The sequence below is a fragment of the Bos taurus genome, chromosome 3, assembly GCF_002263795.3.
Source record: "Bos taurus isolate L1 Dominette 01449 registration number 42190680 breed Hereford chromosome 3, ARS-UCD2.0, whole genome shotgun sequence".
Lineage (NCBI taxonomy): Eukaryota > Metazoa > Chordata > Mammalia > Artiodactyla > Bovidae > Bos > Bos taurus.
This window is the reverse complement of record NC_037330.1, coordinates 1,296,963-1,312,871: the sequence shown is the minus strand read 5'-3', so window position 1 is coordinate 1,312,871 and position 15,909 is coordinate 1,296,963. Positions and strand designations below refer to the sequence as shown.

At 36.7% G+C, this 15,909-nt stretch overlaps 1 protein-coding gene across 8 annotated transcripts in view; it reads left to right on the top strand.

Annotated features, from left to right (window-relative positions):
- Window positions 1-15,909, top strand: part of POU2F1 (POU class 2 homeobox 1) — a 212,383-nt gene that overhangs the window by 169,138 nt on the left and 27,336 nt on the right. For all 8 annotated transcript variants that reach the window (XM_024987873.2, XM_015461140.3, NM_001075582.2 and 5 more), the window contains 4 exon segments: window positions 3,630-3,771; window positions 5,675-5,820; window positions 6,281-6,460; window positions 7,906-8,011. In XM_024987873.2, the coding sequence (XP_024843641.2) occupies window positions 3,630-3,771; window positions 5,675-5,820; window positions 6,281-6,460; window positions 7,906-8,011 (574 nt within the window).

Sequence of the window (15,909 nt, the reverse complement as noted above, 5' to 3'; positions counted from 1 at the left end):
CTGGTTTTGTTTTTGCTGACTGTATAGAGCTTCTTCATCTTTGGCTGCAAAGAATATAATCAGTCTGATTTTGGTGTTGACCATCTGATGATTCCACGTGTAGAGTCTTCTCTTGTGTTGTTGGAATGCAAAAGTAGGACGTCAAGAAACACCTGTAGTAACAGGCAAATTTGCCCTTGGAATACAGAACAGCAAAGGCTAATAGAGTTCAGCCAAGAGAACGCATTGGCCATAGCAAGATCATTAGGTGAAATAAAATTACTGAAGTATAGATTAGATTGGGTATTTCAATAGAATCAGGAAAAGCCTGATGGCTTTTTCCCCAGAGAATATAATTACTGTTTGAAATTTAAGCCAGCACTAAAATATTATCCAAATTATTTTATGTTGAAAGTGTTGTAACATACCCCTACTCTAGTAGATAAAAAATCAAGGATGACATCCCTGTTTTGTTCCTTATATTTCTTTGGTAATTTATTTTTGCTCAAAGAAACATTATATATTGAGAACAAAATGTTTTTTAATACATATAATAATTTTAGAAAAAATGCATATTTGTGAAGAGTCTCAGTTATGAAGAAACAAATTGTAATTCATAAAGATTTTAGTACTTTTGAACTATCTCAACCATCTGGCTTTTAAAAAGAAAGATAATATAGAACTAGATTGGTAGAAATAAATTAATAAGCTTAAATAAGTATAAGGTTGGCATGTTTAGCAGTGCTTCAGCTCTTAAGCTATTAGCATAGCATACTCTTTGTTTCCTAGGAGATTGTTGCCCAAGTGATATGGCAAGGCTATTAAGACTTTTAAAAACCTTTCTTTAATTTTTATACCAAATAGTGGTTTGCCTTTCTGTGGCATTTGACCCAACACACTGGCAGGGTTGTTTCTCTCTCTTTTTGTCTTTCTCTCTCTCTTTTGTTTTTTTTTTTTTTTTTTTTTTTTTTTTACTATTTATGTATTTGGCTGTGTGGGGTCTTAATTGTGGCACACAGACCTTTGTCACCTCATGCAGGACCTTTCACAGAGGCCTGTGGGCTCTCATTGTGATGCACGGGCTTCGTTACTCTGCAGTATATGGGACCTCGTTGCCCAGTCAGGGGTCATACCCACATCCCTTGTATTGCAAGGTGGATTCTTAACCACCGCACTAGCAGCAAAGTCCCTCTCTCTTTTTTTGATAAAGGAGCTTCCCTGTGATCTGGTGTTCTGCTTATAGTTTTATCCTATTATTTGACACACCGCTTCCTTATTTTTCAAAATGACTTTGACTTATCAGTGGCAACATTTCACAGACCTTGACTGTGTGGATTAAGGCACACATTACTGATGCGGGATGGGAAGATCAACACGTTTTATGTCAGATACCTCAATTGTAGTTTTTTTTAACATTGCTTTGTATGCAGTTTATACACATTCACTCAGAGGGTAAGTTAGACATTCAAGTTATTAGTTGAAACAAACAAATTCCTGTTCTCTGAGTAAATATACACGTTATTAGGTGTTTTAAACAGTATTTTCTAACTACATAATTTGTTATTAAAGGATTGCTGTAGATGTTATTACATAATTATAAGGCATGCCATATTCTAACACCATCCCTCACATGTGATACATTCATTATTTCCTAATCTCAATCTTCATTCCTCTTTTTCTCTGCTTTAAAAAAAAAAAAATCAAAGTGATATTATTTAGTTCAGATTATGTATGAGTTAACTGTTCAAACATTTACTCTGAGGGAGAACCCAAGGTGGTTGTGTATTACAAAAGCACTAAACCAAGCTTATATCAAATTAGTGAAAATTAGTATATTAACTGAGGCATCTGTTGCTTTTTAGAAAATGAAATTATTTAAGTGTGATGGTCTGCTTCTGTTCTACTTCTGTGAGAGAGTACATTCGGAGCTGTCAGGAAAACCTTTTATGAGTTTGTGCCTGTGCTGTCCAGTAGGATAATCACTGTCCACATGTGCCTGTTGAGTACTCGGAAGGTGGCAGTGGTGCTAAGGAACTAAAGTTTTAATTTATCTGCTTTGAATTAATTTAAATTACACATGCAGCTGGTAGCTATTCTATGGGAAAGATTAGAATATAGATCAGTTGGAGTTCAGTTCAGTTCAGTCGCTCAGTCGTGTCCGACTCTTTGCGACCCCATGAATCGCAGCACGCCAGGCCTCCCTGTCCATCACCAGCTCCCAGAGTTCACTCAAACTCATGTCCATCGAGTCGGTGATGCCATCCAGCAGTCTCATCCTCTGTCATCCCCTCTCCTCCTGTCCCCAGTTCAAGTATTCTCAAAGTCTCATTTTATCTTTATCTAACATTTCTCCTCTATTAAACTTTTTGATACAATTTGCTCACCAGTGAGAAAATGGAGTTTAAAAAGAAATATTCTTTCTTTTCACTGACTAACCCCTTATGTAAGTGTTAATAGACAATGTTCTATCCAAAAGGTGGTTTATAGGGGAGATGAATCAAAGGAGTGAGATGTTCCTAATTCAGAACGAGTGTTGCCAAGATAGTTGGGAGGTGACTGTCTTAGTAGAATTAGCTGTGTAGTATTTTGGACCAGAAATATTGCCTTTCTGTCTTGTCACTAAACTATTTAAAATGAGAGTGTGAATTATTTCTACTATATAACTGGTGGCTCAGACAGTAAAGAATCCACCTGTGATGCAGGAGACCCAAGTTCGATCCCTGGGTCAGAAAGATCCCATGAGAAGGGAATGCTACCCACTCCAGTATTCTTGCCTGGAGAATCCAAAGGACAGAGGCTACAGTCCATGGGATCACAAAGAGTCAGACACAATTGAGCGACTGACACTTTGTATTACCTATATATATACAATAAGAGAGGTTTCAGCTGGAGGAAAAGCCCTCCATACATTTCAAAGGCTTATAGAGAAAGATATTTTTTGCAGTATATTCAGGGGATCATTGTTCTATTGCTCTAAGGCTACCAAGTTTCCAGTGCCCATAAAGGTTTTGACTAAATGGGTCAAAACTCTCTACTGTGAATTTCTATAATGGTTACAGAAGTAGTCTTTTTAGAATACCTGGTTTTTATAACAAACTTTGAAATCCAAACTAAGAGTGCAAAGGAGATTTTTTTTTTCACAGCTTCCAGAAATAACTTTACAGGAAAAAAATTAAAGAACGAAGCATAATTTCTAAGATTTAAAGTGATTTATGTGAAGTTGGATTAGTTCAGAAATATCTAAGGTTATCAAGACAGTTACATCTATTAACCCTGTAGGTGATACAGGTTAACTGATTTTTAAAGATTACTTAGATCACTTTGGTTGCATCACTTACTTGGTAGAATATCAGCACAACCTTTTGAGAGTTAGCAGAAATACTTGATATTTCAATAATTAAGAAGAGATTCAGTATGGAGAGAATATGGGACAGTTTTGAATGTTGTCACCATTGAGGCCTAATTAACAAGAACCTTCACTGGAATACTGTGCTCAGCTTAGGGATGGATGTTGTTGTGGAACCCAGTAAATGGAATGATTGTTGATTCTTTGTCTAGAACAGTTACTGGAGCAGCACCCTCGAGTGAAGACCATAAACATTGCATGAATCTTCTCTCTCTCTCCTTTCCTATTCTGTATTATTGTACAGGGCGATGTTGGGCTTGCTATGGGTAAACTGTATGGAAATGACTTCAGCCAAACTACCATCTCTCGTTTTGAAGCCTTGAACCTCAGCTTTAAGAACATGTGCAAATTAAAGCCACTTTTGGAGAAGTGGCTAAATGATGCAGGTGGGTAAATATATAAAAAATATATATATTTCCTTGTTGATCATTGAAATTTTATAGGAGGGATTGTTGTATAAATGGGGATTATATTTCTTATTACATTATTGATACTACAGAATCTTGAAGCTCACTAATCTTGAGAGGATCAACGTAAATTATGACTACATAAATTAGAGAGCTAATTCATTTAAATAGACTAGTAATTACAAGGTACATAATCAGCAATAGTTTTTAGCTTTGGAACATTTCTTATATTTGAGCCCAGAATGAGAGACAGTTGAAGGAAGTTGAAGAGGATAAGAAGGCCTATGTATTTAAATAAACTTGAAAAACAAGTTTATTGGTTCTTCCTCCATGGATTATTATAAATTTGTTCCTGATAGTATTTCTGCTTTGTTATTAAAAGTGATCACGGAGGGAGGAGGGTTCGGGATGGGGAACACATGTATACCTGTGGCGGATTCATTTTGATATTTGGCAAAACTAATACAATTATGTAAAGTTTAAAAATAAAATAAAAGTAGAAAAAAAAAAAAGTGATCACACATTGGTATGTATATACAATGGACTATTACTCAACCATAAAAAAGAATGAAATATTACCATTTACAACAACATGGATGGACCTAGAGAATATTATATTTAGTAAATAAGCCAAACAAAGACAACTACTGTATGATACCACTTATATGTGGAATCCAAAAAATAATACAAATGAATCTGTATTCATTTAGAAACAGAAACACAGACATAGAAAAAAAAAAAAAAACTTACAGTTACCAAAAATGGGAGAGGGAGGGAGGGACGTATTAGGAGTATGAGTTTAATAAATACAAAAAATACAAATTACTACTATACATAGATAAGCAACAAAGACCTGCTGTATCGTACAGAGAATTATATTCAACATCTTGTAATACTCTGTAGTGAAATACAATCTGAAAAAATGTATTTATAACTGAATCACTTTGCTATATCCCTGAAACCAACAAAATATTGTAAATCCATTATACTTTGATTTTTTTTAAATGACCACCTTTTTATACATTAAAAAAATTGAGCTATTAATTTTAACTTACATGCTTTGTGCTGCGGTTTCCCTTTGGAGGTTTTGACTTTTGAGTCACAGAATCATAAACTGTGAGAGCTGTAAGGAATCATAGAGATCCCCTAAACTGTGGTTCTCACTGTAGATGTGAACAAAATTCAGGTCTTTCGCAAAGACAAACCTGTAACTCCCAGCTTTGAACAGTCTGATTTCGTTGTTCTACATATGGCCTCAGCATCTGTAATCTTACTGAGTCCCACAGGTGAGAGAACCTGTGGTCTGTTCCCTTCGTAGAACACAGAGTGGAAAGAAACTCAGAGATGTCTCTGACATGCTCAGGGTCATTAAACTATTAAATGACCGAATCTTGTTTAAACTTTAATTAGTTTAAAAGTGTTTCATTGTTTGGTTTGAGGGGAAGGAGAGGAATACCAGTGAAATAAAATGAGAGGTCATTTGCAAGATAAACATTTAACAGTCAATAATTTCCATGTTTTCTTCCTTTCATCCTTAGAGTTAATAAATAAAAGAGCAAGCAAAACCAAAACAGGAGAACAGAACTCTCATAAAAGCAGAAGAGGTAGAGCTTAGAGTAAAGAGAGGAGTAGTAGACTGCCTTGTCAGAAACAAATCAAAGACTAGCAGTGACAATATAATGAACCATCCTGGGACAGAGAATGCCAGTAAGAGCAGTGGAAAGATCCATGGTAGTGAACATATTTTAATATAAGTTATAATAACCTTTCATACTTGCTTTTAGCCTAAAGTATTTTGGTTGATTGTTATTGTTAATATGTATATTATGTGCATGAATCATACCCAGCTAATTTGATTTATGTGTTTTCTTCTTTCTTACAGAGAACCTCTCATCTGATTCAGCTCTCTCCAGCCCAAGTGCCCTGAATTCTCCAGGGATGGGGATTGAGGGCTTGAACCGTAGGAGGAAGAAACGCACCAGCATAGAGACCAACATTCGTGTGGCCTTAGAGAAGAGTTTCTTGGAGGTTGGTGAGGTTTTAACTTTTCATATACATGGGATTGTCTGTGTAATACTAACGTTATGTACAGGGGAAACACAAGTAGTTTGGTTTGGCTAAATTCTAGTGTTTGGAACCAGAACTCTTGGCTTCCTCACATTGTCCAAATGAGATTATGTGTATGAAGCACTGGAAAAATTCTTAAATTCCCACTAATAAATAAGGCATTCGTTTCATTCATGATTAATTTTCCTTAAAAAAAAAAATATATATATATAAGAATAACATTCTAAGTTAATATGACTACATTTAATAAATGCTTATTAGAATATAGAAGTTTTTTGTTAGAAGTGGAGTAATATGGCCCTGTATAGCCCAACTTCATTCTCTTGTTTCTCCTCCCGTTTGCTTATTCATTTAATGACATGGTTATGCCTGTAGTTCAGAAAGTTTTTCCAACAGATGATTTTATTATTTTCCCCTTCAGAATCAAAAGCCTACCTCGGAAGAAATCACCATGATTGCTGATCAACTTAACATGGAAAAGGAGGTAATACGTGTTTGGTTTTGTAACCGCCGCCAGAAGGAAAAAAGAATCAACCCCCCCAGCAGTGGTGGGACCAGCAGCTCGCCTATCAAAGCAGTTTTCCCCAGCCCAGCCTCACTGGTAAGGATGGGATGCAAGGGCACGTGCTCGAGGGCTAATGTTTACATTATGAGTGACCTATCAAATGAATTTATATCATTATAGGAATCTATTATATATATTCATGTTGAATAAAGGTATATACATTTATATTTTAAATGTTACCGAAGTAATGAAATCTCTTGTTGTTAACCCAAGAACTTAACTGATCTTTTTTTTTAAACAGTTTTAATCCTTTCCTATTTCATTGCAGTTTCATTATTCTCTTGATTATTCTCTTCTCTGCTATGGTTTCTTAGGTTACTCTATAACTGGGAGTCAGTTTGCAGCTAATATCAGTTATCTAAAAAATCTTTAGTTGCTCTTTATTCATTTTGGGTTCTAAGGCTCAATTTATTAAACTTTTACTTAGATGATTAAGTGATACAATACAATACAATAAATTCCCAGATAACCTTTAGCTCTGAGTTCGTATTGATGTGGCCCTTTTATTTATAACCTTATTGAGTAACCACTGCCGTTAACATTAAAATAGTATTCCTAGACTGAAGGGACATATAGTTGTCATGTGACTCACTTGATCTTTAGAACAATTGTGAATGTGATGCCATGTTTCCAACCAGGATTCCAAAGATGGGAATATTGTTGAGTTTGCATTTCTGATACTTTCTTGTTAATTTATTTCTAATTTAATATTACTCCATGCCAAGGAGACTTTTCAAACTAATCATTAATAGCACTTCCTAGTTTAAGTGAAAGCTTTGATTGTTAACTGGTAAGACTTTAATCATAAAGTTCATGAGATAGTAGTTATGAAAATGATAGTATTAGGTAATTTTGTTTTATGTACATGACTTTTGTGTTTTCAATTTATTGGTACTAGAAGGAGGAAGGGAGGAAGGATAGAAGGAAGGCAATATTTGCTACTTTAGTGTATCAATATGTAATTTCAAAAAAAGAAACTGTCCATTTTAAGATATTTGTTTTATATTCTTTCCATAATGAGATTTCATTAAAAACAAAATCAAGACAGTCTTGCCCCCACATAGCTGAAAATAGAAGTAATGTACAAGAACTCCAAATTCTATGATCCCCTTGAATAGTTTTCTTGTTTAGATCACTTATAATGGTGTAGTATTTTTTAATGCTTTAGAGTATATCTTATTCAACATAATTGAAATATGGGAGTTTTTAAGTTAATTTCTCATTAAAACTTGGACAAAGCCGTTTGTAATATTAGTGAAAAACCATCTAGTAAAAGCAGCCTTTCAACATAAGCCAGTTTTCTCAATTCCAAGGTCAGAGAGTAATTAATAAAATCATTTCATTTTGGACAGTTTAATTTTATTCTGTTGTATCTGGAATTTTTAAAATGTTTGTAGGAAAAATAAATCTACAGTATGGACTTAAAATTTTTAAATTTTGGTTTTTAAATGCTTTTGCATGTTTTCACTTCCGGCCTCTAGGTGGCAACCACACCAAGCCTTGTGACAAGCAGTGCAGCAACTACCCTCACGGTCAATCCAGTCCTTCCTTTAACCAGCGCTGCGGTAACTAATCTCTCTGTTACAGGTAAGCAGCAAGCAGGCTGTGCAGCTGTTAGGCAAATAGGAGGCCCATGATAAGTTTCTGTGAGAATCTGCCGTTAAATTGTAAACTAAGGATTTAACTAAAAATATATATTGCTTTTTTTAAAAAAAAGTTGTATGTCAAAACCTGAACTCCTAAAAAAGTATCAGGCATAATACGTTTTTCCAGAAAGAATGCTTTCACATAAAGATTTTATCTTTTTTTCTTTCCCACATTACTTTGTCTTTTACATTGCTCCTCAGCGTTACCTTTTTTTTTTTTTGGCCATGCCACGCAGCAGGATCTTAGTTTCCCATCTAGGGATTGAACCTGCAGTGGAAGCGCCAAGTCTTAACCACTGGGCCACCAGGGAAGGCCCAGAGTTACTTTTTTTCCAATTAACTTCTCCTCCCCTTAAAAATGCTTAATAGCTTCAGCTTTTTGCATTCAGGAAAACATCCAAATTCACCATGAATTTATAAACCATTTACTGTCTGGACCTTATCTTCCACTCATCTTTTCTCGATCCTATCCTCAAAACACAGGAAAAGATCCTCTGTACCTTTTGTAAACATCCCCACAGTGTAAAATGTCCATCCCAGCCTTCACTTCTTTCTGTTAGTGATGAAACTACTCCAGCTTAAATATCATTTCTTCTTGGATATATATTGTTTAGCTTCTCCAGGAAATTATTTCTACCTGCCTATATTATAAACAATTTTTGTACTTCTTTCTTTTCCAGTAGACTTTGTACATCTCAGAAGGTCTGTCATTTTTGAAATGTCAGTGCCTAGCTTAGTGTTTGACACATTCATGGTAAAAATGAATAAATATTTTCTGTTTAAATGGCACATTTTCCAGATACATCTAAAATAAATTAGTATTGTCATCAGAATTTTTTTTAGTGATACATATTGCAGAAGACATTCTCTAATTATTCACCAGGTTGATATATATGCTAGTAACCATTGGATAGATTTATGATCTTTCATAATCAAGCTTAAATTTAACCTGGAGTTGGGAAATTTGATTTTTTTTTTCCACTCATATTTTAAGTGACAAAATTGGATTAAATGGTTTTATGTAGTTATTAAATTTCTAAGTTAGAAAATTTCATAATATTGTTAATTCAGAGCAGTACCTTTGCTAACTTTTGGGCCTTTGACCTCTTTGAAAATTTGGTGAAAGCTATAAACTTTTCCTCTCACAAAATAGACATACTCAGTTTTTAGTAAAATACAAGGAGGTTTATAAATGACAAACCTCATCAGCTCTCACCTTAATAAGGCTTGCCATTTCTGGATGTCTTAGAGGTAAATTAAAAGCTTCTGTTCCAGAGTGTATAGTATTCAGCACCTTAGCTTCATATGCAAACTGTTGTGATTGGTTGCTGTTGTGATGGTCACCAGGAACATGGAATTCCTGCCTCTGTGGCAGTTACTGTCTGCCCTAACTGCATTAACTGGTAAATTGTGTAGTTTACCTTCCAAACAAATTATAAGTCATGTGACATTAGGTTTAAAGATACCTCTCTATTGTTAAAAAAAAAAAAATCATAATAGTTCAGACATTAAGAACAAGTAGCTTTGCAGATTTCATAAAATGGCGCATTAAATGGCACAAACCTGAAGCAAAAGGTAATTTTAAGAAGATAAACATACTCAAAACTAGCTGGAAATTAAAAAAATTTTGGTGATCTTAACTGACTAATCAAATTCTCTTAAACTCAATTTCTTGGCCCATTTATGTACATTTAATTATGACAATTTTCTGAAATGTTAGTAACTTTTGGAATGAAATTTTTCTTTAATCATTAAAATTTTTAACATGGGAAATTCAGATTGGAAAGACAAAGCCACTGTGAGTGCTGTTTTTATATCTTTTTTTATGTGTGCATAGATGTACAATTCTAATAGTATTTACAGTGTCTGCTGCTCTTTTTTTAAACTTAATATCTTTTAACATCTTCCTCTGTTACTATAATCTTTACTTTTCTAGTTTTGATTTGCCTTAATATCAAATGATTGTACTGTAATTTCATAAACATTTCTATATGCTGACATCATGGTTAAGTTCTACAGAGGGAAGCCAACTTTCCCAGTTTGAGCCCTGCAAATATTAAATCCCAGGAAACTCCTCAAGGCTCTAAGCCACATAACCAGCCTTGCTTGTTCACTACTGTATTTCTCATGTCCAGCACACCACCTAGAGTGTAAGATGCCCAGTAATTATTAAATGAATGAAGTTTTCACTATTATGAATACTATAATGAACACCTTTGTGCATACAGCTTTTTCTTTAATGTTTTTAATACCATTTCAGAGGTATAGAAAAGTTAAAAGAATCGTCTCAAGAAATCCCAAATCTCTTCCTTACATTTTCCAAATATTAAAATTTTACCGTATTTGCTTCCTCTCTTCCTTTTCCCTGATCTGTGTGTTTCTCTTCCTGTGTTTGTGTATGTGGTTTTTTTCTGAACTGTTTTTAAGAGCAAATTACAGATATGCCCCCTTTACCCCTAACACTTAACTATATATTATTTTAATAAGCAAGAAATTCTATATATAACCAGAGTAGTTATAGAACATCAGGTTATTAACATTGACTCAATTACTATTATCTAGTAAATAACTCACATTCAGATTTTGCCAGTTGAATCAGTAATGTTGCTTACAGCAAAAGAAAATCTTAGGTCATGTATTGCATTCAGTTGCTGTGTCTTTTAGTTTCGTTTAATTTGGGACAATTTGAATCTTTGTGTTTTGTGGCATTGATATTTTTGAAGAGTATAGCTAGTTATTTTGTAGAATGTCCCTTAATTTGGGTTTACCTAAATGTTTTATCCGGAGAAGGCGATGGCACCCCACTCCAGTACTCTTGCCTGGAAAATCCCATGGACAGAGGAGCCTGGAAGGCTGCAGTCCATGGGGTCGCAAAGAGTCGGACATGACTGAGCGACTTCACTTTCTTTTCACTTTCATGCATTGGAGAAGGAAATGGCAACCCACTCCAGTGTTCTTGCCTGGAGAATCCCAGGGACGGGGGGGGGCCTCGTGGGCTGCTGTCTCGGGTCGAACAGAGTCGGACACGACTGACACGACTTAGCAGCAGTAGCAAATGTTTTATCATGATTAGATTCAGATGATGTACTTCGGCCAGGAACCCCACAGAAGTGGTGTTGAGTCCGTTTTGTGCCTTATGCGGAGACGTGTGCTGTTGGTTAGTCCCAATGTTATTAACTTTGATAATTTCATTAAGGTGATGTCTGCCAGATTTTTTCATTGTATAAGTTATTGTATTTTGTTAATGTAGTAACATTCTAGAGTTATTTTACTCTTTACAGTTAGTATCTTATGAGGAGTTTGAGACTGCAAATATCCTGCTCCTCAAATGTTTATACACTAGTGTCCATTGATGATTTTTGCCTGAATCTATGTTATTCTGACTCTCATATAGTTTCATCATTTCTTTTACATTTATTAGTTGGCTTTCAACTCTAAGGATGAACTTTTCCTTTTCCCCTATTTATCTATCTTTATCAGTGTGGACTCAGAAATTCTTTCTGTATTCAATAGGTTACAATCACTTTTTATTTTAGTGTTCAGATTTTCCAGATTTAGCCAAAGGGAACTACTTCAAAGTGGCTTCTGTGCCCTTTTGATGTGTCCCTAGCATTCTTTGAGTACTTCCTGATTTTTTTGGCACACATGATGTTCAGCCTCATCTTAAAGTTTCTCTGCCTCTGGCCTACAATCAGCCTCCTTAAAATCCCCAAGTTCATACTGAGATCTCCAGTTCCAATCCAGTATCCTCTCGTTCATTCTTTTCTATCCTAATCTCTTTCCATATTTTAACTCCCTTCTCAGTGACAAGTAACCTGGCTCCCATTATCAACAATTACAAATTACTTAATTGCACAGTCCTTTAGTGAAAAGAAAGGTATTTCAAAATTGCTAACCCATGCCTCTGAAAAGACCGACTAATTCAGTTCAGTTTAGAGTTCTTGTCTTAAGCCTAAAGACATGATGTCCAAATACTGTGTTCAAAAGTTATCTGTGTTAGTTCTTCTTATATACCCTTCAGTGTATTTACGTTATTCATTTGAAATTCCATTTAGTTTATTTTTTGTTCATATTAAGTATTAGTGTTTTTCCTTCCATCCTTGTAATTTTTTTTAAAGACTATGCGATATTAAGTTCTCCTTGGAAAAATGTCATTCCTTTCTATCATAATTCTCTGTATCCTTTCTATCCCATTCCCACTTGTGCCATTCCTGCATACTTAGGTGACCTTTTTTTGCTTAACAGACATTCTGAAAATCACTCCACATTAGTTCATGGAAATCTTCATTATCTTGTTTTATTGTTGTAGGATACTCCCTTATGTGGAGCTTCCTTGGTGGCTCAGAGGTTAAAGCATCTGCCTGCAATGCGGGAGACCTGGGTTCAATCCCTGGGTCGGGAAGATCCCCTGGAGAAGGAAATGGCAACCCACTCCAGTATTCTTGCTCGGAGAATCCCATGGACGGAGGAGCCTGGTGGGCTGTAGTCCATGGGGTCACAGAGAGTCGGGCACTACTGAGAGACCTAACTTTCACTTTAACTAACTTTGACTCCATTATGTGGATATACTACATTTTATTTTAACTCCTTTCCTGTTGTATGGACATTGAATTTGTTTCCAGTATTTTTTAATTATTGACCATGCTGCAGGAGTAACCTTGTGGATAAATATTTTTGTACTGTTGGAAGTGTGTCTTGAGGGTAAATTTCAAAAAGTAGAATTGCTGAGTCAAAAAGTATCTATGTAGTTTTGTTGGATACTATCAAATTGCCTTCCAAAAGGAGTGTACTTATTTTCATTCCCACTAATAATACATGCGAAGAGTTGACTCATTGGAGAAGACCCTGATGCTGGAAGGGATTGGGGGCAGGAGGAGAAGGGGACAACAGAGGATGAGATGGCTGGATGGCATCACCGACTCGATGCACATGAGTTTGGGTGAACTCCGGGAGTTGGTGATGGACAGGGAGGCCTGGTGTGCTGCGATTCATGGGGTCGCAAAGAGTCAGACACGACTGAGCGACTGAACTGAACTGAATAATACATGAGAGGGCCAGCTTCCCCATAGCCTATGTACTTTTTAATTTTTGCCAGTCTGATATGTGATAAATTATATCTCTCTCAGTGTACCTTTATTTTTTTTATTTTTGGCTGTGCTAGGTCTTTGTGGCTGTGCATGGGCTACCTCTAGTTGCTCTATATGGACTTCTCATTGCAGCAAGGCACAGGCTCTGGAGCGCACGGCTTCAGTAGTTGCCGCTTTGGGGCTCAGCAGTTGCAGTTCAAGGGTGCTGTACTGCACAGGCTCAGTAGTTGTGGTACGAGGACTCGGTTGCCCCTGTGGCCTGTGGGATCTTCTTGGACCAGGGATAGCACCCACATCCACCACATTGGCAGGTGGATTCTTAACTGCTGACCACTGGGGAAGTTCTCTCAGAGTACTTTAAATTTCAGTTTTTTAATCATGTAAAGTTGGACATCATTTCATATACTTAAGAGTCATTTTTCATCTTTTATAACAGTGACATTGGTTTTGTTTCACATCAGTTGATCAATATTGCACAGACTAGAAATTCCAGCTGAGGGAGGTGGTAAGAACAGACATTGTTGTCTTCTTTCCAACCATATTAGTTTTATGTTGGTGCATAACAATTACTAAAACTTAGTGGCCTAAATCAATACTCATTTACTATCCCACGTGTAGGTTGGAAGTTTAGGCATAGATTAGAGCTAAGTCCTCTGCTCAGGGATTTACCAGGCTGAAGTTAAGATGTTGGCTGGGGCTGTGACCTCATATGATGACCAAGATCTTCCAAGTTCATTAGTTTTCAGAATTCGATCCATATGGTTATAGGACTGAAGTCCCCCCACCCCGCCCTTTTTTTTTTTTTTTTTTTGCTGGCTGTCAGCTAGATCAGTCAAATCCCACAGGCTAACCCCAAGTCCTAGCTCCATGACCTTAAACATGGCAGCTTCTTCAAAAACAACATGAAAATCTCTATCCAGTCAGCTAATACAGAGAATCTTATAAATATAAGGTAATCAGCCCTCTCATCCTTGTCATATGATATTATCCAGTTAAAGGAATAGTTATTGCATCTCGCATCATATTCACAGATCTACATGTACTTAAGAGATGGGGATTATACATCAGGATTTTGACGTCTTCTTTTAAAGAGTTTCTGAGTTGGTTTTGGCAGGCAGATAGATTACTACAGATTAGCTTGACCCTTTCAAGACTTATTTTTTAAGCTTTACTAGATTGGCCTAAAGCAGCCTTCAGTAGTTTCAGCTTTGACCCTTCTGGGGTCTCTAATGAATGCCCAACTCAATAGTGTCTCCTCTCTGTGTAGTTAGACAAGGAGTATCTCCTTGTCTTGCATGAATTCCAAGGGTCATTCAGCTTATAGCCACCCCTGCTTAGACTCATAGTGTTTCTCTGTGCATGTGTAATTTTGTATTCAACTAAGGATTCTAGGAAACCCTGTTGTACATTTCTATGTAGTTTCTTCCTTTCCACTACTCTTTGCTGCAAACTCCAGCCATTTTGGCATCAGCCATAGTTTTCGTCTCCTTGAATCAGTGAAATTTCTGTGCTCTACTTAGTTTCCTCCCCAAGCACTTCCCAGGGACTTCCCCGGTGGCACAATGGTTAAGAATCCACCTGCCAGTGCAGAGCAACTAAACCCGTGTGCAGCAGCTACTGAGCCTGCATTCTGCAGCTCCTAAAGCCCTTGTGCCTAGAGCCTGTGCTCACAGCAAGAGAAACCACCACAATGAGAAGCCCACGCACCGCAACGAAGAGTAGCCCCCACTCACCACAGCTGGAGAAAACCTGTGCAAAGCAGTGAAGACCCAGTGCTGCCAGAAAGAAACAGATAGAAGTGCTCCCAAATAAAGGGCCCACATCATTTGTTTCTCTTTCTTCAGGGATCACAGCCCTGTGCTGCTTATCTTCTCATATTTAAAACATTTCTCATATGTTTCTCTCTTCTTATTATGCTATAAGGGTAAGTTTGCTATCATTACTCTTATTGTCAAAGGCAAAATATTAAATAAACAATCAGAATTTATAACTCTGACAGACAAAGTCTAAGGTGAGCCCCCACCACGGTGTCTGTCTTGTAGTGTTCATGCTTCTGTGACTCTGTCTTGTTAGCAGACTTACTTCAGAGACCCACCTCACCAGTGTCAGGTAACTGGGGGTGACCTCTAACTTTGAGGTTGACCTTCAGCCAACAGCCAGAAAGAAGCTGGGCATTTAGTCTAGAGTAGCAAGCAAATTCTGCCAAATGATTTTTTCCAACAACCCAGGTGAGCTTGGCAACATACTCTTTGCCAGTTATGCCAACAGAATGAAACAGTTTGGCTGGTACCTTTATTGTGGCCTTGCAGAGGACCAGCTAGGCTGTGCTTGCACGCCTGACCCACAGAAACTATGATAGTAAATGTGTGTTTTATGTTGCCAAGTTTGTAGTACTTTGTTAAATAGCAATAGAAAGTGAGCATGATAGCATTGGGATGGTTTAGTCGCTCAATCTTTTCTGGCTATTTGCAACCCTATGGACTGTGTAGCCCACCAGGCACCTGTGTCCATGGGATTTCCCAGGTAAAAATACTGGAATGGGTTGCCATTTCCCTTTCCAAGGGATCTTCTCAACCCAGGGATCGAACCCACCTCTACTGCATTGCAGGTGGATTCTTTACAACTGAGCCAGCAGGGAAGCCCACAATAGTATTAAATTTGCATAAATATTGTTCAAGGCCAGACCATGATAGGGTAAAAAAAAAAAAAAAATGTAATCTTACAGCACTTAAACCCTGCTCCTTGAAAGAGA